Source organism: Panthera leo, chromosome B4, assembly GCF_018350215.1.
Source record: "Panthera leo isolate Ple1 chromosome B4, P.leo_Ple1_pat1.1, whole genome shotgun sequence".
Taxonomy (NCBI): domain Eukaryota; kingdom Metazoa; phylum Chordata; class Mammalia; order Carnivora; family Felidae; genus Panthera; species Panthera leo.
In genome coordinates, this window is record NC_056685.1 from 140670282 (window position 1) to 140698079 (window position 27798).

The window sequence follows — 27798 nt, forward strand, 5'->3', positions numbered from 1 at the left end:
GCTCGCTGGCTAAAGGGTCCACGGTGGCGTGGGTGTGCCATCAAGAGGGGGCGACAGTTCTCGAACGCAGGCCGGCCTTGGCCGGGGGTCAGGCCAGACCGGGGCCCCCTGGGCAGGGAGGCCAGAGTTCACGCAGGCCACCGCCGCCCACTGGCTCCCACGCATTTTCACCCCACCCCAGCCAGGCCCTAGCCCTGGTTGCCTTTGGGAACTGTTACAAAACCCTGGCCCAGTCCTGCTGGCTCCCCTCCCTAGCGGGTGAGAGGCCACAACGGAGGTGAGGCGAGTGGAGGCCGGGGGGAAGGCCCTTCCGCCTCACCCAGACGCCCCTGCTGCGGCTTGTGCAGGCGCTGGAGGAGGGGCGGGGGTGCCGGGCTGTGTCACCGAGTTCTCAGGGCCCAGCTGGGGGCTGGGGCGGGAGCGGGTGCTGGTACAGAGCTGGGTGTTGTCTGGGAGCCAACAAGCCAGGTGTGCGGGCCCGGGAGAGGACAGACCCGGGAAGGCCAGGGGTTCCTGCAGCCAGAGCAGAGGCCAGAGGTGGCTTAGGGTGGTGGCTGTGACCGTGGGCCAAGTCACCGGGGTAACCCTGCCGGCCAGGGCAGTCCTGGTGACAGCATGCTGGCAGAAGGCAGGAGCTGGAAAGACGGGTTGCAGAGGAAGTAGAGACTGGGTTGGCGGAGGCTGGAAGCAGGGAGGGGGGTCCAAGGGGAGCATGGTGGGCTGGTGGGGGGCGGCTAGGGAGATGGGACAGAGGCATGGCCTAGGTTGAGGGGTATCTCGAGGCCAGGGCAGGGCCGAGCAAACCTGTGGGGTGTCAGGGACAGCTGGAAAGGGGCAGATTGAGGAGGACTTAGTTGTTGGTACGGGGACTGGGGTGGACAAGACCACCAGAGTGCAGGGAAGAGGGCCCGGGGGAGGCCTGAGGGGGCCTGGAGGCTTGGAGAGCAGCCCCCTGTGTGTGCCCTCCCTCCCCGCCCCCCCTTCTCCAGCTCTGTGGGCATGTTCAGAAGCGTGTGAGCGAATGTATGTTTGCACAAGTGTGTCTGTGTGGGGTTTGTGTGTGTGTAGGAGACATAGACTGTGAGTGACCCAGGCCATCTTCTGTCCACTTCCCTCTCCCTTCGTTGTCCCGGAGACGAGCCTGGCTCCAGTCACCATAGCAACAGTGCAGCCCTCCTGCCAGCAGGATAGGGTGACCCACGGGCCGGCTGTTTCCAGCACCAGGGGCAGGGACCCTCTCGCAGGGTGTGCCCTATGGAAGCCGGCTGTGGCTGCCACTCTCGGCAGGATGGTCCCGGGATGGAGACACCCTTAGCACGCTGGCCTGACCTCCGACGCCTTCAAGGGCCACGGGAGGCCAAGGGACAGGGCCTGGCTCTCCGTGGTCGGTGGGACAGCAGGATGAGGACCCGGCACCTCAACCCCAGTCAAGCCCACCATCTGGTGGCCTCTCCTGTCTGTGAGCAGAGTTGTCCCCAGCTCTGCTGCTCATGGAGGTCCTCGCCTGGGCCACACCTGCCTGTGGGTTCCAGAGCTATTTTTAAGGCCCACCGGGTAGGCCTTCAAGAAACCAGGAGAAAAAAAACAGCGGGGACTGACATTCTACATTGCTGGTGGTGTGGTGGGAACCAGACCTGCAGGGATGGGATGGCCTGGGGTCATCTCCAAGAGCCACACCCAGGGCAGAAGGGCAAAAGCTCCTTGACTCTGATCTGGCTTTGCACCACCCCTACCAAGGAGGACAGAGACTCCGCAACTGGGAGAATCTCTCAGAGCCTCCGTCTGCCAAGCTGAGAAAGGGGTAGGTGGTGCCCCACTGCAGGGAGGGGCGGGGAGAGGTCCCCGGCACCCTGCCAGAGTGGACCTGGGGCCCTGGGTGGCTGCACAGGCAGAAATACCGGCCCCCTGCCCACTCCTCAGGCCAGAGGGAGGCTGAAAGAGACCTTGACAGCCACGGACAGGCCCTGGTGGAGGGTCCGGGTCCAGCACGATCCCTCGCAGAGCTCCCAGTCGGGGAAGGCTACGCACACACTGGCCCACACGTGCACACACACACAGGCTCGCACGACAGCACACGGGCAACACACAGGGTGGTCTACAACGGATAAGGGCTCTGAGAAAATCCCCACCTCAGAAAAAAGGCTGCTTCCTGCTCCATCCTCTATCTCCCAGACCAGGCCAGCAACCCCTTCCCCACTCCTGGAGCCTTCCAGAGGCTTCCGCAGATGGCCCAGACCCCCCTCAGAGCTTGAGGGGCTGTAGACAGAACACACACTCATGCCACCGCTTTCTGAAGAAGTATGAGTGAACCCTGCTCTGAGTTTGGGGACACTCGAGGTTTTCAGACCAAGACCCGGGAGCTGGGGGTGGTTCTCCGCCCCTGGGATGCTGGCCTCCCAAGGCTAACTCCCAAGATGAGGGACCCACAGGGCACACGGGGCCAGGGCACGTGAGGAGGACTGGCCTGGAGATTCACACGATGGACTGGGGGCACACCAGAGAGGCCACCGGAGACATCAGCTCCTGTTGGTGGAACCGGGGCTATCTCAGAACCACACCTTGCCGTGGTTATCACCTACTCCCAGGACACCCTCCATCATTCCCACCCTCCCCAGCCCAGCGCAGGCAGAGGCCGGGTCCAGGAACCCATTACAGCCTGACCTGAGGTTTACTACGCTCTGGCGGACGGGTCCTGGGACCCTCTGCTGGTCCTCGGGAGGACCCACAAGTGGACGATAGCCCCACAACAGGTGCTGTGTGGATTTGGCTGAAGGGGAGGGCTCCTGCCCTCTACCTTGGATCTGACCCTGTGGGGCCCCCTGCCCTCACAGGCCCATGCTGCAGGAGGACGGTGGACAGAGTTCCTGCAGCAAGAATCTGAGAGCTGGATCAGTGAAGGGCCTACTTTCTGCCCTGGGGCAGTAACAGTGGCAGCGAATGGCAGTGAAGGGGGTGGCTTGGGGGAGGTTGGGTGTGCTTCAGGAGCCAGCGGGCCAGCCCAGGCCCCTGAGGCCCTTGAGTGTGCATCCTTGGGGGGCACACCTGAAGGGGACCCCAAATGGGCCCAGGGATGTGCCTGCAATGGTTAGACCCCAGGCTGGATGGCAGGGTCCACAGAGAACACCTGCAATGCCAGCGCCTCGGCCCCTTGGCTCCCCCAACCCTCAACCCTCTTCCAGACAGCGGGGTGGGGGAGTGGGAGAGGGTGGGGGTGGGGGGAGACTGCGCTACTGCTACTGTGACTGGCAGACAGCAGCTCACATGCGAGTCCTGAGCAGCTCAGGCTGGTGACCTTGGGCAGAGGTCAGCAACCTTCAAGGTTTGACCACTCCACACAGGTGATTCTGTGTGGTACTGAGGTCAGGGAACAGGCTCGGGTCCAGACTACAGCCATGTGTAGTGGTCAAGGTGGAGTCCCTCGGAAAGGTGGTCAGCAGCTGGGCCTGGAGAACAGCCAGGTGGGCGGAGGGCAGAAAAGGGTGCTCTAGGCATGGGGACAGCAGAGCAAAGGTTCCAAGCAGGGGATGCGTGGTCAGGGACCTCAGGCTGCGGGCTCGAGGTCAAATCCCGGTCAGAACAACGGCCCCGGGGTGAACCAGGGACGGGGGGGGGGGGGTGAACCGGGGACGCCGGAGACGGTCAGCGCTTCGCCCGCGCCACGGGCTGCGATCTCCCGAGCGCAGCCGCTGAGCGGGGGTCCCCGAGAGGGCGGCACTGCCTCCTCGGGCTGGGCGCGGAATGCCGGACACCTATTCGCACGGTCCGGGGCCCACGGGGGTCGCCTCCAGGACTCCCGCCTCTGCTCGGAACACTGAACCTACAGCAGCCCGCGTGGTCTAGCTGTCCGCTGGGGACGCGGCGGAGGGGGGGCGCGCGTTCTGCCGGTGACCTTCCTCGGCAAGGCCTGGGGCGGGGCTGGTGAGTCCCTGCTCCGCCCACACACCACCATTGGCCGGGGCTTCGGGGCCCTTTGAAAACCCCGACTTCTATTGGCTCCCGCGGCCCCGCCCCACACGTCTCGGCCGCCGCCCGCGCAGGAGCTGCGCGTGCGCGGTGTGTGTGTGTGTGCGCGCGCGCGCCGGAGGGGGGTGACGTGTACCGCCACGCCACTCTGTGCGCCTCCGCGGCTCCACTATAGCGAGCTAGTTCCGGGCGTCTCTCCGCGCACCCCGGCCCACCAGACCTCGCCAACCCCGAGTGGAGGCGCCCGGCCCGGCCAGGCCGTCGTCTCAGCCGCCCGCGCGCGCCCCCGGGAGCGCCCCAGGTGCTCAGACTCCGCGGAAGGGGGCGGGGTTCCGATCGCCCCGCCCCCGCGGAGGGATACGGTCGCCGCGGCCCAAAACCCCGGGGCGAGGCGGCCGGGGCGTGTGAGCCGCTCGCTGCTGCGCGCGCACGCGGTCCACGCGCGGCTCGGCCCGGGGCCCCTACGCCGCGCGGACTGCCTCGCCCGAGCGGGTCCCCGCGCTTCCCGCCTCGCCGCCGCGGCCGCCTCCGTCCGAGGCTCGGGGCTCCGCGCGGCGCCGGGAGGCCGCCCTCTCGCGTCTGCTGCCGCGCGGGGAGCCGGGCCGGGTGAGAGGCGGCGGAGAGCCCGGGGGCCGCGGGCCCGCGCCCCGCTGCCGCCCGCGATGCTGCTCTCCAAGTTCGGTTCCCTGGCGCACCTCTGCGGGCCAGGCGGCGTGGACCACCTCCCGGTGAAGATCCTACAGCCAGGTGCGCGCGGGGCCGGGGGGCGCCGGGGGCGGAGGAGCCGGGGCGCCCGGGCCGGGGGAGGGGGACCGGGACGCGCCGGGCCGCACCAACCCCACCCGCGCGCGGTCCCCACAGTTAAGGCGGACAAGGAGAGCTTCGAGAAGGTGTACCAGGTGGGCGCCGTGTTGGGCAGCGGAGGCTTCGGAACAGTCTACGCGGGCAGCCGCATCGCCGACGGACTCCCGGTGAGTCGGGCCGCCGGGCGGGTTCTCGCCCACCGCGCGCGTCGTCGCGTGTCTTCGGGCCTGACCACTCGCGTCCTCCCCCCACCCCCGTCCCCAGGTGGCCGTGAAGCACGTGGTGAAGGAGCGGGTGACCGAGTGGGGCACCATCGTAAGTGCGGGCGCCGTGGGGCGGGCCGGGGCCGGGGTCGGGGCCGCTGCGGCGCGGCGCGCGCTGACCACCGTGTCCCGCAGGGCGGCGCGGCCGTGCCCCTGGAGGTGGTGCTGCTGCGCAAGGTGGGCGCGGCGGGCGGCGCGCGCGGCGTCATCCGCCTGCTGGACTGGTTCGAACGGCCCGACGGCTTCCTGCTGGTGCTCGAGCGGCCCGAGCCGGCCCAGGACCTCTTCGACTTCATCACGGAGCGCGGCGCCCTGGACGAGCCCCTGGCGCGCCGCTTCTTCGCTCAGGTGCTGGCCGCCGTGCGCCACTGCCACGGCTGCGGGGTCGTGCACCGCGACATCAAGGACGAGAACCTGCTGGTGGACCTGCGCTCCGGCGAGCTGAAGCTCATCGACTTCGGCTCGGGCGCGCTGCTCAAGGACACGGTCTACACCGACTTCGACGGTGAGCGCGCCGGCGGCGGCGGGCGGGGGCGCCCGGAGGGGCCGGTGACTGTTGGAGGCCGCGCGCGCCGGGAGCGGGCTCGCGGCGGGCGGGGGCGGGGCGCGCGCGCGGGGGTGCGCCGGGAGTGCCGGGGCCTCCCCCTGCGCGGGGGCGGGGGCCGCGTGCGTGCCGCGCGGGGGCGGGGGCGGCGCCGCAGAAATCCCCGCATTGCGGAGCGCGGGGAAGCCGGGGCCGCCCGCCCCGCCCGCCTCCCGAGCCTCGGCTCGCATCTGTTTGTTGTGAAACCCGAGCCCTCGCTCATGTGACCCGCTCCTCCCCCGGCCGGGCGGGCCAGCTGGGGAGGCCGCGCGCCGGGTTTTTCCAGGGTGATGACGGGCAGGATTTCGAGGCCGGCTGCCTCCCTGCCTCCCGCGGCCCGGGCCTCGGAGGTGACTGGGTAGAGCGTAGAGCGCAGGGTGTCGATGCTCGTTTGGTGGGGCGCTGGCCCCCCTCCCCCCTCCCGCCCCCCGGCGGACGTCCTAACCCGCGTGCGTCCCCCCAGGCACCCGGGTGTACAGCCCCCCGGAGTGGATCCGCTACCACCGTTACCACGGGCGCTCGGCCACGGTGTGGTCCCTGGGCGTGCTGCTCTACGACATGGTGTGTGGGGACATTCCCTTCGAGCAGGACGAGGAGATCCTGCGAGGCCGCCTCTTCTTCCGGAGGAGGGTCTCCCCAGGTGCGTCCCGGCTGCGGGGAGCGCGGGCAGCCCCAGAGCCCGAGGAGCCCGCCCCCTCCTGACCGTCCTGCCTCCTCTCCGCAGAGTGCCAGCAGCTCATTCAGTGGTGTCTGTCCCTGCGGCCCTCGGAGCGGCCGTCGCTGGACCAGATCTCCGCACACCCCTGGATGCTGGGGGCGGAGGGTGGCCCCGCAGAGAGCTGTGACCTGCGGCTGCGCACGCTGGACGTGGACGACGGGGCCAGCACCACCTCCAGCAGCGAGAGCTTGTGAGGAGGGGCCCGGGCCTGGCTTGTGGAGCCAGAGGGACCCACCCCACCCGGGCTGTCTGCTTCCTGCACAGGCAGTGACCTCTGACTCCTGGTGACCTTTGCCTTCGGCACCGGGCTGTTTCCTTCGCTTTGAGTGCCTTTTCGAACGCTGCTCTCGCGGGACTCCGTCTTTTCAAGCTCTGTCTGTCCAAAGACGCTCCGGTCCAGGCGGGGTCCCGACCGGCCCGGCCTGGGCAGGTGCGGGGCCCCGAGACCGTCCCTCTCTTGTGCTGCTCCGGGAGGCAGGCCTGTTGGACTGTGTCGGACCAGGAGCATGTCCTGTGGCCTCAGCTCAAGGCGGGGGGAGGGGGGGGGGCACGAGGCCTCTGGTGCCCGCCCGCCCCCCCCCCCCCTTCCGCGCCCGCCTGTCCTCAGTGTTCGTCCGGGCACGTCTGTGCACTAGCAATGCAACGTTGGGGCCTCCGCCGCCTGTGCGCGCGCACGTCTATTTATGGTCTGACCCTGAGGAGGGCTATTTATTGTTTAATTTATTTGCGGGCGTTCCCTCCTCCCGGCGCCCCCACCTTCTGCAGGCCCCGGGGTGGGGGTGGTGGCCGTGTGTGTGGACCCCAGGTCCCGGTCCTACCTGTGTCTGTCGGAAGGTGGACTTGTACAGTGGCTGATTTGGGGGGAGAGGGTGCCTCCGCCACCTCGTGGCTCTGCGCCTCGGGCGTGGGGGGGGGTGGGGGGGGTTAAATTATTGACCTTGTACAGTCCGCTTGTTGGCTCTGGAGGCTGGGGGGGTGGGGGGACAGAGTCTCAAGCCTTTAATTTATTGTAGCAGCGGTGTCTCTGCAGTCCGGGTGCACGCGCACCGTGGGTGGGGTTTCTTTGGGTTCAAAAGTGAGATGTCTGGAGATCTTATTTTTTATACAGGTGTTTCAATTAAATCGTTTTTGTATATAACAGTCACTCCGTGTTTATGAGGCAGGGAGGCTGCGGGGAGGTTGGGAGGAAGGGGCCTGGGGTCTCTGGGCAGCCCCCTCCTCGTTCTGTGGGGAGGTAGCGCATGGTGGGCACCTAGGCTCTTTCCTTGGCCTCCTTGCCACCCCATTCTCGCCCCCCACTCCCCAGAGGGCAGGAGGCTGTGCTGTCAGGGTCTTCTGGGAGGGGGCAGGGAGCCCCGGCCTGGGATGACGCTGCCACCGCTAGTCTGGAGGCTGTGTCTGGGGGTGGCCACAAGGGGTCCTCCGGTTTCCGTTCCCGGGGATGCCTAGTCAGCCGTGGGAGGAGGAAACGGCCCTTGCTCAGGCCACGTGGGCAGAAGCGTCCAGGGAGAGCGACCGTGCTGTTCCATAGATGGAGGGAAGGGGTTCTGAAGGATAAATAGAAGTTTGTTGGGTGGAGGGTGTAAGAAGACATTCCAAGCCCAGAGCGCAGGGGTGGGTGGGGTCAGGGGGCAAGTGCTGGCTGGTTGGGCCTTGGCCTGACGGTTGAACGGTTAGGGTAGAAGCCGCGGCCAGATTCAGATGCGGAAACACGGCGAGACAACCACGCAGGGCAAGCTGAGGAGCAGGGGTCTGGTCACGTCCCGCCCCTCTGTGGGGCCATCCGCTCAGCAGCCCCTGGTGATGGGACAGCGGGGCACCTGCCGGGTGACTGTCTTGTGTCCCGGGTCCCCACACACAGCTGGAGGCCTGTCCCTGTGTCCCACAGCCCAGGTGCCAGCCATGTGCCTGTCCTCAGAGCACGCACACCGTTGCGTGCCTGCCAGTGCGTCCCTGGGAGCACAGAGTGGGATGAAGGAAGCATCTTGAGACCACAGGCAAGAGCAGACAGGAAGTTTTAGAAAGCAGAGCTAGAGAAAGTGAAGGGGGGGCGGGGGCTGTGGTGGGGCCTGGGCCCTGCAGGGATTCAGTGGGTGCTTGGGGCCTGCTGGGGCCTGGCCAGCCTTTCCTGAGGAATCATTAAGGCTCAGGGGTCCCCAGGGACCCCCGAGCAGCTGCATGAGGCAGTGGGGCGGCGTGGGGAGACCGTGCACCTGTTCCCTGGCCCTGGCGACCCCCTGACTCGCTGGGGCTCTCCGTGCTTCCCCCCACCCTCCGCGAGGACAGGGCCCCTCAGACAGCCTTGCCCGTGTGGGCTGGAGCTTGTCGGGGGAACACTCGGAGAGTTGAGCGTGGTGTCTCTGCGGCATTTGGGCCTCCGCCCTCTACTCTGGTGACAGTGACTCATGCATCCCTGTGATCCCAGCCCCCCACTTGCCAGCTGAGGATGCTGGGCCGGTCTGGGGCACCACCCCTCGCCCCTCGTCCACCCATCCTCCTCTGTCCATCCGGCCACCCAGCTAAAGCTCCAGTAATCCTTCACTGAGCTCATCTTTGTGGGGGACCCCGAGTCGAGCCCTCGTAGAGGGCCGGGGCGCTGAGTGCAGCCTGTGGGGAAGACGTAAGGTCTGGACGGCCCGAGGAAGGCCGGTCCCTGGTACAGCGGGCATCCTGCCCACAGGAGGCACCTTGTGAGGATGCTCAGGGACACGGGGTCAGAGGCACGTGTGGGTGAGTGGGGGAGGCTTGCGCTGCTTGGTGAGCGCGGAAGCCCCCGCAGGCCGGGCCCGTGCCAGGGGGACACACTGTTCTACGTCCCCGATCCCACGTGGTGAGGCTGTGCCGCTGGCCCAAGGCCACCGCCCCCTTATCTGCAAGGCCTGAACGTCCCAAGTCTCCAGGACATTCAGGAGGGGCCTGGGGGACAGTGTGTCCCTGAGTTTGCCCCTGGGACAGAGGGCACAGCGCCGTGCTGAGTTTGGGCAACGCTGCCCTCCTCAGGGTCCCTGGCGGCCAGGGGCTCTGCCAGCCTCACCCGAGGCTCCTCAGCCCTGCGGCCTGTGTGCCCAGTGACACCTCTGAAGGTGTGGCAGGCTCAGGCTGGTGCTGGGCAGACGGCCCGGAGGGTGGCCATCGATGGGCTCATGGGTGTGGCCACATGGGACGCGGCCACCTGCCTGCGGCGGGGAGGCCCCTCTGATAGAGGGGAGAGTAGGCAGGGAGAGGGTGCTGGCCTGCGTGTGTCAAGGCCAATAGGGAACGTGGCCTCGGTCTGGGGCCCGACGGTGGGCAGAAGGTGGGGGGCTGACGCCGCCCATGCGGGGCCACCCCCACTTCCTTGGCCCAGCCCTGCACCCCTCTGCCTCAGTGCTGACTGAACAAGCCCGGGCACCCCCAAAGCACCCTCCCCCCGACCTGGCCCGCCCAGTCCAGGGCTAGATGCTGTCTGTACTCCCAGTTCCCAGCTCCAGCAGGCAAGGGCTCAGCCAGGTCGTGCCTGGAGAAACTGAGGCCCAAGTGGCAGGGACCTCCTGTAGGTGCTGGAGTAGGACGCTGGCCCCACTGTTGTGTCCCTGCATGTGGTCGCCGCTGAGAGCCAGGCTGGAGGCTGGGGGGTGGGGGGGACGGTGGGCCTGGCTGCATCTGGGCCCCCAGGACCCCGGAGAGGCGGAGGGTGCAGCACTGTCTGGGGGGCTTTCCCAGCCCCTTCCCGAGATTTCCGAGAATCCACCGTGGGCAGAGCTCCGGGTCTGAGGCTCAGGCAGAAGCTCAGAGCTGCGGCTGAGGCAGGCCCTGCCCTGCCCCAACCCTGCCATCGGACCCCCGCTCTCTGTGTGGGCCCCTCACCCTCCTCCCTGCTCCTAGACACAAGCCTGGAGCTCGTCAGGACCCGAGGGGGGCCGGCCTGCCCCCTGCCCCTCCACCCCCCAGGCCCTGCACTCCTGGCCTCTCCCTGCAGAGGGAAGCGTGGCCAGTTCCCTCTGAACTGAAATGCCAGTTCCCTCTGCCCAGGGGCTTGACTGTCCTGTACTGGGCTGGTGCCCATCTTGCCGTCTTTTCATATCTTGGGTCCATTTAATGTGGAGGGTTCTTTAGAGCCACTGGGTTGAGTTCCCAGGTTCCATACTTCAGGGACTCCGCTAGGGGTGGCGTGGAACCCAGAACCCAGAAGTCCTCATGGAAGGAATGGAAACCCCGAGCGGCCACCCACCAGGTTCTGCCTTCCGCTCCTCCAGGCCCTTCCCTCCTGGAGCGCTCCCTGTGCTCTATTTGCGGGTGGCTTTGATTGGTTTGCTCATGGCCAGGCCCTCAGAGGGCGGGTGGGTGCTGGCTGTGCCCACAGGGTCGGGGGGGAGGCGTCGGAGGCCGCCCCTCCTGGCCCCTCACCCACTGGCCTGAGACCGGCCCGGCTCCCGGACGAGAGCGGCTGGGATGCAGACCCGGGTCAGAGCCGTGTTAAGTTTCTTTTCTCCGGTGCAGCCCCCCAAAACGAAACCTTCACGTGGCTTTGGTGCCAAAGCTTCACAGAAAAGGAAGTGATTCCTGGCAGGGGCCCCAGAGCCCCACCTGCCCCTTCTGGGCATGCAGACCCCAGCTGGCATGCTAACGTGGGAGTCCCCATGCTAACGGAAGCCGTGCCAGGAGGAAACGTGAAGGGGGCAGTTGGGCCTGGGGCCGGCGGTGGAGGCCTGGACGGCCACGGGCCGTGGGGCCCGGTGGCCAGGAGAGACACCCAGATCAGGGGATGCCCGCACCACACGGGGCCCCAGAGGAGGGGGCAGGGCCGTGCGCCCCCTCTGCAGGCGCCCTGGCCGCTCTGGAGGGGCCCAGCGCTGGGCATGGGCAGGCCTGAGGTCCTGGGCAAGCCGCAGGGAGGGTGTCGGCCAGGCCTGGCTCCTGTCCATGGAGCTAAGGGATGGGCCCCCGTTCATCTCCTGACGCCTGGCTGTGGGTGAGGGGGTGCAGGATGCACGGGGAAGTGCTAGCCCTGGGGTTTCTCGGTGGGCCCTTCTCCCCTCCGGAGGCCTCCGATTAGGGGGGCCGGGGGGCTCTGCCTTAGCCTCTGGCACATGACTTCCAGGCCGGCCGGCTTTCCAGGCAACCTTGGCAAAACCCCGGGCTTCGGTTACACAACTGACCCCTGGAGTTCCTGGCAGTCAGGCCTGCCGGGCAGGGTGGGGGCAGGGCCTGCCCCTCCAGCACTGGTCACTGCCCTCCTCCTGGCCTGCTCCCTGCAGGAAAGCTCTTCCCTGGAGGCTGGGCCCCAGATAGTGGCCAGGAGAAGGTGGGGAGGGTTGGGAGGTCCAGTCCTGGATCGACGAATAGGGGCCTCCTTGCGGGGTGGGTCACCCGTACCCAACACCGAATGAGCCAGGTGGGGGAAACTGGGGCTCAGGGTGGTCAGGAACCCCCAGGTGGAGGAAACCGGGGTTCAGGAGGGTTAGGAACCCCCCAAAGGCCACAAGCAGCTAAGTGGACCCATTTCATCCAGGAAGGAGGAAGAGGTCACCCTGGGGCACAACCTCGTCTTCCCAGCACGGGACTCGAAGGCGAGCGCCCTCTGATCTGGCCTCTGGCCCTGTCAGCTGTCCTGCTAGGAGGTCGCCAGCCCTGATCTGAGGCTCAGGCCAATGTCATGGGTCCCGGCCACCTGGCGGGAAGCACCCTCAGGTTTCCCTGCCTTGCCCACCCGTGCTGCCCTGAGCTCCTCACCCAGAAACGCTGTGCACAGTGACCCCACCCCACTGGCCACCTCAGTAGGGGGGAGGGGTGGAAAGCAGAGGGGCCGGTGCCCACGGCCAGGCCCAGCCCAGTGGCCTGGCTCTCCTGCTCCTGGGGCCCCTGGGGCCTCTGCCAGGGCCTGGGCTGCTGGCCCAGGGCTGGACCTTGAGGATGAGAAGGTGCTATGTCTTGCAGGTGGCGGGGTCTCTCTGGGTCGCAGATACCCCTGGTCCTGGGACCCAGAGTCCAGGAAGGGCTGGGAAGCCCCACCTACTGGGCCAGGCCAGCCAGGAGTCAGGGATCCCGGGCCCCTGGGTGCTGCTCCGGGGAGGGGGGGCGGGTAGTGTGATCCTCCACTGTCTGGGGGCCAGGAGCCCGGGAGGCCCACATCAGCACTTAGGCCACGGTGCGGCCTGCCCAGCAGACACCCCACATCCTAGGGAGCACGTGTGCTGGGGTCCACACCCTCACCCCGAGGTGCGCTCCAGAGGTGTGGTCTACCCCAGGGCTCCCGGCCTCCCCGCGTCGTCTGGTTTCTGCTCACCAGGCCTCTCCCACATGAGCTCAAAGGGACATTTTCACTCCAGAGAGAACCAGACAGTCCAGATTCCTGGGGGCTCACCTCTGCCAGAGGGGCAGTGACCCAGGCACGTGGGCATGATAGGTTTAGGATGTGACAGGGCGGTGAGTTTCTCAGGGGTCACCATCAGCTTCTCTGCAGAGATCAGGGAGAGGGGCTCTGGGAGCGGGTACAGCAGGTGCAAAGGCCCAAAGGCAGAGAGAGGAGCCCAGACCCGTTTTGCTCCACGAAGGAGCAGGAGGGCAGGCGTGGGAGGGGCTGCAGAGTTTCCTTGGGGCGCACGCGGCTCAGGGCTCCTCCCCAGGCCCGCTCCGCAGCCTGCATCCCCCCCAACAACCCGCTACAGCGGGGCCAGCTCCGGACCAGAGTCCGGGGCCAGCTGGCCCTCCTGCCGCAGCTCTGCCCCCCTCACTCCTCCCGCGGAGAGGCGGGCGCCGGCACAGAGCAGGGGTGGCAATCCTGCACGTGGGGTGCCGAGGACCCCGGCACCAGGGCCCAGAACGGCAGAGAGGGCATCCCACACCCGGGGCCCAGAGGAGGCCCCTCGGCCAGCCCGGTGACCTGGGCTAACCCGGAAGCAGGTCGGGGGCTGCTGCGGGGTCCCCGAGTCCAGTTCGGGGCAGCCCCCTCAGTCTCCCCTCTAGAAAGGGCCAGGAGCACCCATCGGGCCCCAAAAATGGTACGTGTATGCCCACGAGGGTGCGTGCAACGTGCCTGCCGTGTGCACCTGTGAGTACGCTCGTAGGTGTGTGTGCGCGTGGGTGTGGAGAGGGGGGCGCCCGTGTGTCTGTACGCGCACGTGTATGTGATGTGGCACGGTTTGTGCGCACGTGTGTCCACGTGCGTGTGCACCGGGGCGGAGCCTGCTGCCGGGACTTGGGGCGCTCTCCACCCCTAGTGACCCACACACCCCTCAGAGGCGTGGCAGCACGTGGGGGTGGGGATGCGGCGGGGGAAGGGAGGAGACAGACCAAGGGGCCAGGCCCTGCCCCCCAGGCCCCCCCTCCCCCCCCCCGCCCAGCTTTGGGTGGCAGTGCTGTCACCTGTGAACCAGGCTCCTCGACCGCCTGGAGCCCCGAAGTGTGTTCAAGAACATCCCTGGGCCCCTGCTGGGCCTCACAGAGTTCACGGCCAGGGAGCCACCGTGAGGGCATTGGGGTCATAGGAAGCAGGGGTTCCCAGAGGGCTGAGATCTGAGGAGGAGGTGGGGTCTAGGGGCCCAGGGGAGCTGCAGGGTGAGGAGGTGGGGAGTGCAGGTTTTGGGGGTGGGGCAGACCGGGCCAAGTCGCCTCGGAGGTGGGGGGGGATCTTCAGCAGCCGGGCCGCCAGTGCTCGGAGACCAAGTTGGGGTGGATTCGGGTGCTTTGGAAGGTACAAGGTCGGTGGCACCCAAGGAGGGATGGAGGCCTGAGAGGACCCCGTCCGCGCACCCAGGCAGCCCCCGCCAGCCCACAAAGGCCCGCTCTGGCTCAGGCCAGTGCAAGAGACCCGGCCCGGCCCGAGGGGGCCTCTTGCCCGTGGTGAGCAGGGACTCGAGGCCCAGGGGCAATCGGGGACTCAGAGCTATGCCCCACTGACCTCCCCACCCCCGTGCTGGTTCGTCTCTGGGACATTCTGTCCCTGTTCTCACCTCACGCGGCCACCCCGCCCGGCACCTGACCCCCATGCCTGGCTGCGGCCCGCAGCTATCAAGAGCTGATGGGCGGATTAGCCGTGGGCGCCCCGAGCCGGCCGGGGCGCTGGAACCAACAGCGGCAGCCCAGGGAAACCGGGGTCCTGCCACCACCCCGGTGTGGGGGGAGGGGGGAAACCAGGCCAGGTGTCGGAGGAGGACCAGCTGGCACACCGTCTCCGGGACCACGAACCCAGCCCCCACGAGGGCCTCCCTGGCCCCGCGACCCACAGAAAGCCTGGCTCTGGGTGCGCTGGGTTCCCCCGCCTGACTCCCGCCTGGGCAGAAAAGGGCTGGAGATGGGGAACCCCGGGGCGGGTGGGGCCCGCCAGGTTCCAGGAAGGCAGGGGCCGGCGCGCAGTAGGTTCGCGTGGCCACGCGGCCAGGATGTCTGTCGCCTCGCTCCCCGGCCCACCGCAGCGGTCCCGTCTCTGGAGGCCACGGGGCAGGAGGGGGTGAGCCCCGGCTTGGAGGCAGGCGTCCTGGGAGGGCAGAGCCCAAGGCAGCTGGGGGGGTGAGGGGGCACTTGTGGCCCAGGCCTCGGGGCCACATCCACCGCGGCCTGTGCTGCTCACCCAGCCCCACCGTGGACGATGTGCCTGGCGCCTCCCTGGGGCCACACCCCCTGGGCCCTGCTCCCCACTCCCCGCGGGCCCCCGGTTTCTGCTCCCCTCACGCCCGCCACTCAGCTGTGGCCGTCCGGGTGGGTAGCTGCCGGCAGGACCCGGTCAGACGGCCCCGACCTCCTCTGCCATCAGAGCCCAGGTGACGAGACACGGGCCCTGCCCACCGGCCGCGACCTGGGGGCCCCCCAACTTCTCTCGCCCCTCTGGTCCCACACGGGGCGGCAGGCAGGGAGCAACGGCCCAGGTCTCCATGTCTCTGAAGGCGGGCACGTCCTGGGCCTGGGGCCTTCTGCTCCCTCCAGCCGGGCCTGGCCAGCCCTGTCCTCCGCCCCTCCCCCCCTCCCCCGCGGCCTCCAAACTGGCCAAGCTCTGCGAGGTCCCTACAGAAGGAGGCCCAGTGTGCACGACAGTAGACGCACCATGTGGTGTGCATGTGTGTTTGTGTGTGTGTGTACACGGTGTCTGGTGTGCGGTGAGTGTGGTGTGTGTGGCGGGGCGGGGCGGGGTGGGGAGTGCTAAGAGGTGGTGTTGGAGCTGTGATCCAGGAGGGCCTCCCGGAGGAGGAGGTGGTGGTCCTGAAGCGGGTGGGGAGGGGCAGGAGGGCCCGCAGTCCTGGGAAAGGCGGGTGGGGAGTGCTCAGCGCTTGGTGGCCCCGCGGTGCACAGGGGGGTGGACAGGGTGCTGGGGTGGCCGCCCTGCCGGGGCGGGGGGGGGGGGGGGGGGGGGCGGGGGGGAACGTGGGAGGGACGGTCGTGGCACAGACCTCCACCAGGGCATGGCCCCAGGAGCAGGGTCCAGGTCAGGCTCTTGCTTTCAGCTAAATTTTTAATGAAAAACAAACTCCTTAAACGCATGCTCTGAGCCACTTTAAACATTGCTCAGAGAATCAAATGGAAATCTAAAAAAGAAAAACCCTGAGAAGTATTTTTAAAACAGCTTTATTGAGGTGTAATTTACATGCCATAAAATCCACCCACTTTCAACAGTTTCAATGATCCACCCCCAATCCAGTGATTTTAGTAAATTTACCCAGTTGTGCAACCACCGCCACAGTCCAACTTTAGAACGCTGCCCTCACCTCCCAGGTCTCCTGGACCATCCGCAGCCACGCCCTCTCTGTCCTCACAGACTTGCCTCTTCCGAACGTTCCACGCACACGGAATTGCGCCACGTGGAGTATATGTGCCGTCTGGCTGCTCTCACCGAGCACCATCGTCCCCAAGTTCGCCCGTGTTGGTTCCCGTCACGGTGCTTCATGGCGTGGAGACACCACACGTGGTTTGTTCACCGGTTGGCGGGTATTCGGGTCGTTTCCACAATTTGACTATTGCGAATGTAGCTGCTACGAACCTTCCTGTACGAGCTCTTGTGTGCACATATGTTGTCGTTTCTCTTGGGTAAACACCTGGGAGTGGAATCCTGGGTCGTGTGGTAAATTTATGTTCACTTTGGAAGAAATTGGCCGCGCGTTTTACGCTCCCACCAGCGACGTAGGAGGGTCCCGGTGTTTCCGTAGCTTTGTCAACACGTGAGTCGGGCCTTCCTCGTGGTACAGCCACCCTGGTGTGTGCGAGGTGGTGACGCGTTCGCTTTCAGTTTGGATTTTCGTAATAACTCCCGGTGCCGAGCATCTTTTCAAATTGGATTAGACATTTCACCAAAGAAGATACCCAGCGTTCCTCCTCCTTCCTTGATGAAACGTCTAATAACATTTTTTTTTGCCTGTTTTTTTACTTGCTTGGTTGTCTTATGATTACTGTTTTAAATTTTATATTTGGTTTCAATTGCTGTAAAATACACCTAATAACCTAGAGCGTATGTTTGTCTTATATTTGAGCTGCAAGTGTCCTAAAGACAAATCCCTTATTACATCTCACCCGCAAACATTTTATCCCAGTTTCGTTATCTTACCGTCACTTGAAGCACAGAATCTGCACTGTTGATCAACTCGGATTCATCCTTCATGGATTCCTGCTTTTGGCGTTGCACCTAAGAACGCTGCCTGTCTCAAGGTCACGAAGATTTTCTCTTCTGTGTCCTTTCAAAAATCTTACAGCTTCAGATCTTACACTCGGGTTTATGGTTGATCTCGAGTTAACTTTTGTGCAGCGTAAGGTAGGGTCCAAATTCTGTTTTTACATGGGTTTCCAATTGTCATAGCACCACTTGCTGAAAAGAGCATTTTCCCCCTCGAAAGCCGTGGCACTTTCGTCAAAAATCAATTGGCGATAAATCTATGAATCTATTTCTGGACTCTCAACGCGGTTCCATTGATCCATATGTCAGTCCTTATGCCAGAAGACACTGTGTTTATTGCTGTTACCGTGTAGTAAGTTTTCAAATTGGAACGTGTAAATTCTCCAACTTTGTTTCCTTTCAGCATTGTTCGGCTGTCCTGTGTCCTCTGCGTGTCCATGCAAGTTTTACGATCAGATTGCTGATTTTGCTCCCCAAACCCCAAAACACTCTCATTTTGACAAGGATTGCATTCAATCTATTAATCAATTTGGCGAATATTGCCACTTGAACAATAGTGAGTTCTCCAGCCCATTAACAGTGGGTGTCTCTGTATTTATCTAGATCTTCTTTAATATCACTTAGAAATGCTGTGGAGACGCCTAGGTGGCTCAGTTAACCGTCTGACTTCGGCTCAGGTGGTGATCTCATAGTCTGTGGGTTCGAGCCCTGCGTCGGGCTCTATGCTGATAGCTCGGGGCCTGGAGGCTGCCGCGGATTCTGGGTCTCCCTCCCTCTTGTTGCCCCTCCCTTGATTGTGCTCTCTCTCTCTCTCTCTCTCAAAAATAAGCAACAAAAAAAGAGAGACACTTGAGTGGCTCAGTCAACCGTCCGACTTTGGATCAGGTCATGATCTCCTGGTTCGTGGGTTCGAGCTCCACGTCGGGCTCTGTGCTGACAGCTCGGAGCCTGGAGCCTGCATCTGATTCTGTGTCCCCCTCTCTCTCTGCCCCTCCTCTCCTCTCGCTCTGTCTCTCTCAAAAATAGATCATTACAAAAAAAAAAAATGCTGCATAGTGTTCAAGTCTTACACTCCGTTTGTTAAACTGACTCCTAGTTACTTTCTTTTCAATGCTGTTGTGAATGGAATTTTTTCTCAATTTTGTCGCTGGATTGCTCATTGCTAACATAAAGAAATGTGGCTGGTTTTTGTATATTGCTCTTGGATTCTGGAACCGTGCTGAACTTGATAATTAGCAGAAGTTTTTCCTCTAAGTCCTGCCACTTGGCCCCAAATGCGTCACAAATGCAGAAGTGGACAGTTTCTGGTGGAGGAAAAAGGAACCTCAGGTAACTGGAAAGTACCAGGAAAATAATGGAGAGAAAGAAACTTAGGGAAATTAGCCCATGAGATTAAGTTTTGGAAAAACATGAAAATGTCAATTCACGTGGGTAAAGACAACAGACACCGATGATGTGATACCACCGATGTTTGAATGATCTGACAGGGACTTTCAAGCGGCTATTAAAATGCTTTAATCAGAAACTGCAAAAAGTCTTGACACAAATTGAAATAGAACGGCTCAGCAAAGGGAAAGACATAAAAAAAAAAAAAGAGGCAAATGGAAATTTTGGAATTGAAAAGTAGAATAACCTAAAGGGAAAAAGACCCTCATGGAGGGATTGAATACCAGAACTGAGATGACAAGAGAGTCAATGAACTTTGAAGACACAGCAACAGAAATTCATCTGAGCAAGAGAGAAGATTTAAAAAAATGAACCGTCTCAGGGACCCACGGGACGACAGAGCTAATGTTTGTTTCATTAGAGTCCCAGAAAGAGAGGAGAAAGACCGTGAGACTCAAAAAATATTTAAGGAGATTATGGCTGAAAGCTTCACAAGTTTGGTGAAAGACATCAACTTATAATTTAAAAAAACAGAACAAATCCCACCCAGGAAAAACTGAAAAAAATCCACACCAAGTCACTTAAAAAATTTTTTTTATGTTTATTTACTTTTGAGAGAGAAACAAAGCACAAGCAAGGAAGGGGCAGAGAGAGAGGGAGACACAGAATCCGAAGCAGGCTCCAGGCTCTGAGCTGTCAGCGCAGAGCCCGATGCGGGGCTCGAACTCGCGAACCGTGAGATCATGACCTGAGCCGAAGTCGGACGCTTACCTGATTGAGCCACCCAGGCGCCCCCACACCAAGACACTTTATACTCAAATTGCTGGAAACTAAAAACAGAGAAAAAAATCTTAAAAGCAGCCAGAGAAAAATGTGTTACCTATAGAAGAACGATGATTTGAATGCCAGACTTTGTTATCGGTAATACAGTATCTTTTTGGTGCTGAAAGAAAAGAATCATTGTTCAGATTTCTATATCCGGCAAACTTCCTTAACCTGACAAAGGGCATTGATAAAAGTCCTACAGCTAAATCGTACTTCATGTGAAAGCCTGAATGCTTCCACCTGGGAGTAGGATCACGGCAAGGGTGCCCTCCCTCAGCACTCTTACTTCACGCAGTGCTGGAAAGTCCAGCCAGTGCAATGGGGCAAGAAAAGGAAATAAAAGGCATATTGATTGGGAAGGAAGAATAAAGCCATCCTTATCTGTAGACAACGCAGCGATCTGTGTAGAAAATCCCAGGGAATCTATTTTTTAAACAGAACCAAACTCTTAGAACCAGTAAGTGAGTTTAAGCAAGGTTGCAGGATAGGAGATTGACACATCAAAATCAACTGTATGCCCAGATAGATACAAGCAATGAATAATTGGAGACCACAATTTTCAGACTATCACTTTTTGCCAAAGCTTCCCAAAACGTCCAGGTGCAAATCTAGCAAAATACGAAAAGGTTCTGAGAACTGAAAACGACAAAATGCTGTTGAAAGAAATCAGATACGATCTACATAAATAGAAAGGCTTACCATGTTCATGAATTTGAAGGCTGAGCATAGCAAAGACGTCAGTTCTCCTCAAAGTGATCTATAGACTTCACACATCACGAGGCAAAATTCCAGCAAGATTTTTTTTTTTTTTGTAGACAGAGATGGGCAAATTCTAAAATGCACACGTAAGAGCAATGGAACTAGACGTAAAACAACTGGAAAGAGAACAAAACTGCTGGAAGCCACCTGATTGGAACACTGACCACCCAGCTGCGTGAGCAACACAGGGTGGGACTGGTGTTAGAGGGACCCGGGCGCCGACCAGATGGGTGGTCCAGAAACAGAGCCACGGAAAACTCTGGCAGCCGTGTGAGCGCGGCTCAGCGTAGGACAAGCAGCTGTCTCAGCAAACGGAACTGGGCCGGTGTCAGCCACGCGCGAGGGGGGAGCCCGTACCTCCAGTCCACACCTCAGGCGAAGGTAAGCTCAAAGGGAGTCCCGGGTTTAAGTGCACAACATACACAACTTACGTAGGAGATCACGGGACGCGATCTTCACGACACGGGCTTGCTCAGTTTGGAGAGACGCCATCGGAGAAGAAACTGATAAACTGGACTTCATCCCCACGCAGACTTTTGCTCCCCCAGAGACACTGTCAAGGGAACGACAGGAAACAGGTGCTGTGAACCCCGTGTCGGAGGAGGGACGCAGAGTGTCCACACTGAGACAGCACTATCTGCAGGTAGGAAAGGTCTTCATCCAAAGCGGATGCGGGGACGACGAAGAGGCCACGAGAAGACCTCGGTGTCATTAGACGCCAGATACCCCCCCCCCCAGCCCCGACGAGGCGCCCCCAGGGCCTTCGGGAGGCCAGGGAGCAGCTGTGGAGGGAGCAGGCGGGCAGCGGCCCCCGGGCGACGGTCTCGGCTCCCGCTTCCCACCCGACACGGGATGTGGCAATCCCAGCCCTGGCCGGTCACCCGGACACGGGATGCACGTTCACACAAAAACCGGGCACGAACGTGGTAGGAGGCTTTGTGTGCAACAGGAGGCAACAACCGAACGTTCTTCAGTGCGTGAACGGCCACCCGTCTACACCGCGGGACGCCGAGGCACCGAGAGGAACAAGCTGTGGATTCACACACAAGCGCCCGGGTGAATCCCAGGCCTGCTGCTGCGGCCACCGCTTGGAGGGCGGGGCCAGGGCCCAGGGCAGACCAAGCCACCGCCGGGGGGGGGGGGGGGGGGGGGGGGGGGGGGGGGGGGACCAGAGCAGGGCTTCAGGGCGAAGGGGGTGGGGGGGTGAGGGGGGGTGAAAGGGGCGAAGGGGGTGGGGGTGGGGGTTAGGGGGGGTGAAAGGGGTGAGGGAGAGGTGAAGGAGGGATGAGGGGGTGAGGGGTGAAGGGAGAGTGAAAAAGGGGCGAAGGGTGGTAAAGAGGGGTGTGAAGGGGTGTGAAGGGGGGTGAGGGGGTGAAGGGGGTGAGGCGGAGGTGAAGGGGGGATGACGGGGGGTGAGGGAGGTGAAGGGGGGGTGAGGGGGGCGGAGCGGGGGTGGAGGGGGGCTGGGGGGGGTCTACCTGCCACAGCAGGAGGCGGTCCTTGGGGTGACGGAACTGCTCCGACCCCGGTGGAGCGACGACTCTCCAAACAGTCCACGAAACCGTCCACGCAAATAGAAGCGGCAATTTTTCAGAATGATAATTAAAAATCAGCCGAACAAAAGATTTTTCAAAGATACATTTCAGGCCTCGTTTGCGCGCGCCGGGCTTTCTCTTTGGAGCGGGTTCTCCCGGAGGGGGACGGGCGGTCACCTCCTCGGGGACCCCCTCCGCCAGGGGATCCCACCAGGGCGCAGCCGTGCGCCTGCGCCCCGCAGCTGCAACGGGGCGCGCCCGCACCCTGGGGCGGGGGCTCCCTCGCGGGTCAGGGCCGGCGCTGCGAGGGGGGGGGGGGGGGGGGCGCCGAGAGCCATTTGCGGGGGGATCCGGGGGCCGAGAAAAGCGAGACGTCCTCAAAGACGTTTCCCCGGGAAAGGCCAAAGCGGGGCTGGGGGGCAGGGGGAACCTGGAGCCACCTCCCTGGCCCCCGAGGCCCGCCCCCACAGGACTCGGGAGGGCTCACAGGGCCGCCCCCTCCCCGCGACACACGGGGCGCACGGCTCTCGCCCTCCCCGGGGCCGGAAGCCGAGCCCCAGCCCCCTCCCCCGGGACAGCTCCCTCCCCCCCCACAGCCGCTCGGGGGGCGTCCGAGGTCGCCGGGCCCAACCCCCGCAGCTGCTCCCTCGCCCCGCCCCGCCCGCGCCGGCTGCCTCCCCCGCGCCGCGCGGCGACCCTCCCCAGCCTGCCCCCGAGACCCGGGCTCAAACCGGCCCTCGGAATCGCGTTGGGGGATGGGGGGTTGGGGGGGGGCGGATGACCACGAGGTCGCCTGGCTCCGTCCCCTTCCCCGACCCAGGGACCTGAGCCCGCGCCCCACCCCCTTCCCCGGATCTGAGGCCCCCCCCCCCCACCCCCCATCTCAGCCCCCGGGCTCCGAGCACACGCCCCGCCCCCGGACCCCGATCCGAGGACACGCCCCGCCCCTGCCCCACTCCTTCCCCCCCCTCCCCCGGGTCCGCCCCGCCCCCGGACCCCGATCCGAGGACACGCCCGCCCCCGCCCCGAACCCCTCGTGCGTCCCCATCTGCAGGGCGACCCCCTGGCCTCTCGCTCCGGGTGTTGCAGCGGCTCGCATCGGCTCTGCTCTCCACGCTTCTGCGTGCCCCGCACCCCTGCTCGCGGAGTCCGAGGCCCCTCCCACAGCCTTCACGGGGGAAGAAAGCCCACTGCTTCTCAGGGGGAAGCCCGCTCTGCCCCTCCTCCTCCCCGCCCTCCTCCCTCCCTTCGGGTCCTGTGACTCTTTCCGTGTCCACCCCGGGCCTTTGCACTGACTCTTCCCTCTCCCCTAACGTTTTTCCTCTACGTGTCGTGAGCAGAATTACAAATCAAACTTGAATTTTCCTTGCTGTCAACATGGAAAAAGACTTCCCACTCCCTTCTCTTAGAGCATTTCCTATAGAAAACTAGTAAGTTCTTTCTGTCCCTTTGAGATGGATGCAAACTTTTTGAAAAGCTATAAACAAGCCTCGGGCCAGTTTTGCCTTCCAGGAACGTTTTTCTTGAGAGTCTCAGAGCGATCTCTTTGAAATGGAAACAACAGGGAAGGTACCCCTCCCCTCGGGACTTAGAAGCCTGGCCCCAAGTGGATACCAGCTGTCACAGAAATAGGGTCATTTAAAATTTGCTTGGAATGAAAGGGGACAGCCGCCGCAATGACCACCCAATCACCAGGTAAACTTACAGTGAACTGTGCCGCACAGGGCGCCAAGTCCTTTAAAGAGAGGCTTTATGGCTCTCAGTCAGGAGAGCGCGCAACTCTTGATCCCTGGGTTGGAAGGTGGAGGCCCACGCTGGGTTTAGAGAACACGTAAAAAAACAAGCCTTTGGGGGGAAAAAGTCTTATTGTGGTAAAATATACCTAAGGTAAGGTTTTCCGTTTGAACAATGTTGAAGCGGTACAACCCAGTAGCATCGGGTACGCTCACATTGTTGTGCACCCGTTACCACCATTTGTGTTTTGAGAGCGTGCACGAGTGGGGGAGGGGCGGGGGGGGGGGGGGAGAGAGAGAATCACAAGCAGAGCGCCTGCTCAGTGCAGAGCCCAACGTGATGCTCTATCCCACGACCCCGGGATCATGACCTGAGCTGAAATCAAGAGTCGGAGACTTAACGACTGAGCCACCCAGGCGCTCCTATTTCCAGAACTTTTTAATCATCCCAAACAAAAACTCTGTACCTATGAAACTCCCCACCCCTCGTCCCTCAGGCCACGGTGATCTGTGGTCTTCACGTGCCTATCTGTGCAGCTGTTACGAGTGGAATCACAGCCTGTGGCCGTTTGTGTCTGGTTTATTTCGCTGAGGGTAGTGTTTTCGAGGCTCATCCTGTTGTAGTTGTAGGCAGGTGTCAGCACCTCGTTCCTTCCAGTGCTAATATTCCACTGTGTGGATATGCAACGTTTGGTTCATCCGTCGATGGGCACACGGGGAGGGTACAACTTTACAACTTCACTCCTTTGCCTGTGGAGATCCAGTTTTCCCAGCACCGTTTGTTCAAAAGACACCCTTTCTCCCTTGAAATGGTCTTTTCACCTGTTGAAAATCAATTGACCACATATACGAGAGTTTATTTCTGGACACTCGATTCTATCCCATTGGTCTGTGTGTCTGTCCTTGAGCCAATACCACACTCCTGATTGCTGAAGCTTCGTAGTAAGTTTTGAAGTCAGGACGTGTGAGACCAACTTTGGTCTTTTTCAGTATATATTTTGTCTATTCAGTTCCCTTGTGATTCCATATGAATTTTATCTATTATTATTATCTTAAAATATTTATTTATTTTTGAAGCGCAAGTGAGGGGAGGGCAGAGAGAAAGAGAGCGAGACACAGAACCCGAAGCAGGCTCCTGGCTCTGAGCCGTCAGCACAGAGATCGACATGGGGCTCGAACTCATGAACCGGGAGATCATGACCCGAGCCTTAGTCGGACACCTAACCAACTGAGCCACCCAGGCGCCCCTTATTATTATTATTATTATTTTTAAAAGATTTGTTTTATTTAAGTAGTCTCTACACCCAGCATGGGGCTTGAACTCACAACCCTGAGATCGAGAGTCACGTGCTTTACCAGCTGAACCAGCCAGGTGCCCCTCCATATGAATTTTAAGATAGATTTTTCTGTTTCTTCAAAAACACCATGGAAGACATTGCTTCGAATCTGTAGATCACTTAGGGTAGTACTGACATCGTAACAGTATTAAACCTTCCAATCCATGAACACAGATGCCTTTCCACAGAGGCTGAAACACACTTGTAGTTTACATCGTAGGAGTCGTCCTCCTCCTTGGCTGAAGTTATTTCTAAGTATTCTTCTCTGATGCTATCGTAGATGGAATTGTTTCCTTAATTTCCCTTTGCCAGTGTTCTTTGTGAATGCATATAGATCCAACTGACTTTTTTAAAAAAGTGTTTAGTTATTTTTGAGGGGGGGAGGGGCAGAGAGAAAGAGGGGGACAGAGGATCTGAAGCAGGCTCAGTGCAGACAGCAGAGAGCCCATCGTGGGGCTTGAACTCCTGAACCATGAGATCGTGACCTGAGCCGAAGTCGGATGCTCAAACGACTGAGCCACCCAGGTCCCAAGTTGCAACTGACTTTAGTGTGTTGGTTTTGTGTCCGATTTTGAATTCATTTGTCAGTCCTAGAAGTGTTCTGGGGGGAATCTTTAGGGTTTTCTACATATCAGATCATGTCATCTGCAAATAGAGATAATTTAATTCTCCAATTTGCATGACTTTTATATCTATTTCTTGCTTAATTGCTCTGGCTAGCACTCTCGGTGCCGAGTTGAATGTTGAGAGTGAGTGTCTTTGTCTTGTTCCGGAGTAAAGTTTCCAGCCCTTCACCATTGAGTGTGATGTTAGCTGTGAACTTGTCATAGGTGACCTTTATCATGTCAAGGAAGTTCCTGTCTATTCCTAGTTTATTAAGCATTTTTATCACGAAAGAAGGATGCTTTTTCTGCACCAATTGAGATGATCGTGTGTGGTTTTTTTCCTTCATTCTGTAAATGTGGTGTATTACATTGATTGATTTCTGGATATTGAATCACCCTTGTGTTCCAGGAGTAAATCCCAATTGGTCATGGTGTGTAATCCTTTCAAGATGCTTCTGAATTCAGTTTGCTGGTATTTTGTTGAGGATTTCGACACCTATACTCACAAGGGTATTGAACTGTAGTTTTCTTTTTTTTTTTAATTTTTTTAATGTTTTTATTTATTTTTGAGACAGAGAGAGACAGAGCATAAATGGGGGAGGGGCAGAGAGAGAGGGAGACACAGAATCAGAAGTAGGCTCCAGGCTCTGAGCCATCAGCCCAGAGCCCGACGCGGGGCTCGAACTCACGGACCACGAGATCGTGACCTGGCTGAAGTCGGACGCTTAACCGACTGCGCCACCCAGGCGCCCCTGTAGTTTTCTTTTTTAAGTTTATTTGTCTTGAGAGAGAGAGAGAGTGTGAGTGGGGGAGGGGAGAGAGAGAGAGAGAGAGAGAGGGAGAGAGAATTCCAACCAGGCTCCACCTGCAGTGTGGAACCCAACACAGGGCTTGATCTCATGACCCTGAGATCATCACCTGAGCCAAAATGAGAGTCAGATGCGAAACCGACTGAGCCCCCCAGGCGCCCCTGAACTGTAGTTTTCTTATAGTGTCTTTCTGGCTTTGAAATTGGTAATGAGTTAGGATATTTCCCCTTCTATTTTTTTGGAAGAGTTGGGAAGTTAATTCTTCTTAAAATGTTTAATTGAATTCACCAGCGAAGCCCTCTCTCCTGGCCTTTTCTTTGTTGGGAGGTTTTCCATAACTGATTCAATCGCTTGCTTTTTGTCTAGTCAGATTTTCTATTTCTTCTTGACTCGGTTTTGGTAGCTTGCGTGCTGGGAGTTTGTCCATTGCATTTAGGTTACCCTGTATTTGTTGCTGTACAGTTGCCTTTAGGATGCTTTTGAAATCCTTTTCATTTCTGTAAAATTAATAGTAATATCCTCAGTTGACTTGTGATTTTAGTAATCTGAGTCTTCTCTCTTTTTTCTTAGTCAATCTGACTAAAAAGAGGTGCGTTCATTCTGTTGATGCTTTTAATGAACTAACTTTTGATTTCACCCATTTTCTCGGTTTCTGTAGTCTCCATTTCACTTATTTCCATGCTAACCTTTATTTTCCTTCCTCCTACTAGTTCTGAGTGTAGTTTTCTGGGTTTTGCCTTTTGTTCCCAATTGTGGCATCTACTGGAGGATACACATATTCACATTTAAGGAAATTTCTGTTAAGTCACCGAATGATCACAGAAATAATGGAACCAGAAATCCAATGACCACATGTAACAAGAAATAAAGACTTTGCATAAACAGTTTGGAAAAGTCACTAAACAAATGGAAGATTAGCCTTCAATATGCAAAACTCAGCAATTCATGAGGAGCGGGAGAGTGTGGTCTTTTTTTTTTTTTAAGATTTTTTATTTTTAAGTAGTCTCTGTACCCAATGTGGGACTTGAACTCACAACCCTGAGATCAAGAGTTGTGTGCTCCACTGACTGAGCCCACCAGACGCCCAGGAGAATGTGATCTGCAGAGTTACATTACGCTCAGAACGTTCAGTGTTCAACAAAAAAGTACAAAGTATTCCAAAAATAGAAAATATGGCCCGTTCTTAGGGGAAAAAGAGATTTATACAGAAACCAGCTCTGAAGAAGTCCACACACTGGAATTAATAGACACAGATGTTAAATCAACATCTTTAATTTGTGTAACAAGTTAAAGGAAATCAGGGGAACAAGGTACAAAGAGGGAATTCCAGTAAAGAGACAGAAATTGTGAAAAGCGACCAAATAGAAAATCTGGAGCTGGAAAGTACAGTGGCTGAAATGAAGAATTCACCAGGGAGATCCTACAACACGTTTAAGCACACTGGAAGATGAAGCCATTGAAATCACCCAGTTTGAGAAGCAAAAATAAAAAGAATAAAGAAAAAGGGAAGGGAGACCTAGGGAACACCATCAGGACTACTCACATGCACATCGTGGGCATCCCAGAAGGAGAAGAGAGAGAATGGGACGTACACATATTTGAAGGAATAATGGCCCCAAACTCCCCAAATGTGATGAACGATATGAATCTGTATATCCAGGAGTCTCAGCAAATTCCAAGCAGGATAAACTCAGAGGTCCCCACTAGGACACATTATAATCAAACTATCAAGGGCCAAGGTCAGAGAAAATCTTTAAAGCAGCGAGAGAGATACCGACTTGTCACATACAAGAGATCCTCAAAAAGGTTTTAGGCAGATTTCTCATTAGAAGACATGGAGACCAGAAGGCAGTAGGATGACATACTTAAAGTCATGAAAGACAAAAACAAAACCCTGTCAAC

General features: G+C 59.8%; 1 protein-coding gene across 1 annotated transcript; it reads left to right on the plus strand.

Moving 5' to 3' along the window:
• The first annotated feature begins 4381 nt into the window (after window positions 1–4381).
• PIM3 (Pim-3 proto-oncogene, serine/threonine kinase) lies at window positions 4382–6866 on the plus strand. The gene is made up of 6 exons (XM_042948162.1): window positions 4382–4710; window positions 4825–4934; window positions 5032–5082; window positions 5166–5535; window positions 6077–6253; window positions 6338–6866. Exons 1-6 carry the CDS (start codon window positions 4626–4628, stop codon window positions 6523–6525), a joined length of 981 nt encoding a protein of 326 aa, XP_042804096.1. The 5' UTR covers window positions 4382–4625; the 3' UTR covers window positions 6526–6866.
• The last annotated feature ends 20932 nt before the right edge of the window (window positions 6867–27798 follow it).

Coding starts and splice junctions, on each gene's coding strand:
- PIM3 (XM_042948162.1), top strand. CDS start 4,626: ATGCTGCTCTCCAAGTTCGGTTCCCTGGCGCACCTCTGCGGGCCAGGC. Junction 5,083..5,165: donor TGACCGAGTGGGGCACCATC/GTAAGTGCGGGC, acceptor CGTGTCCCGCAG/GGCGGCGCGGCCGTGCCCCT. Junction 6,254..6,337: donor CCGGAGGAGGGTCTCCCCAG/GTGCGTCCCGGC, acceptor TCCTCTCCGCAG/AGTGCCAGCAGCTCATTCAG.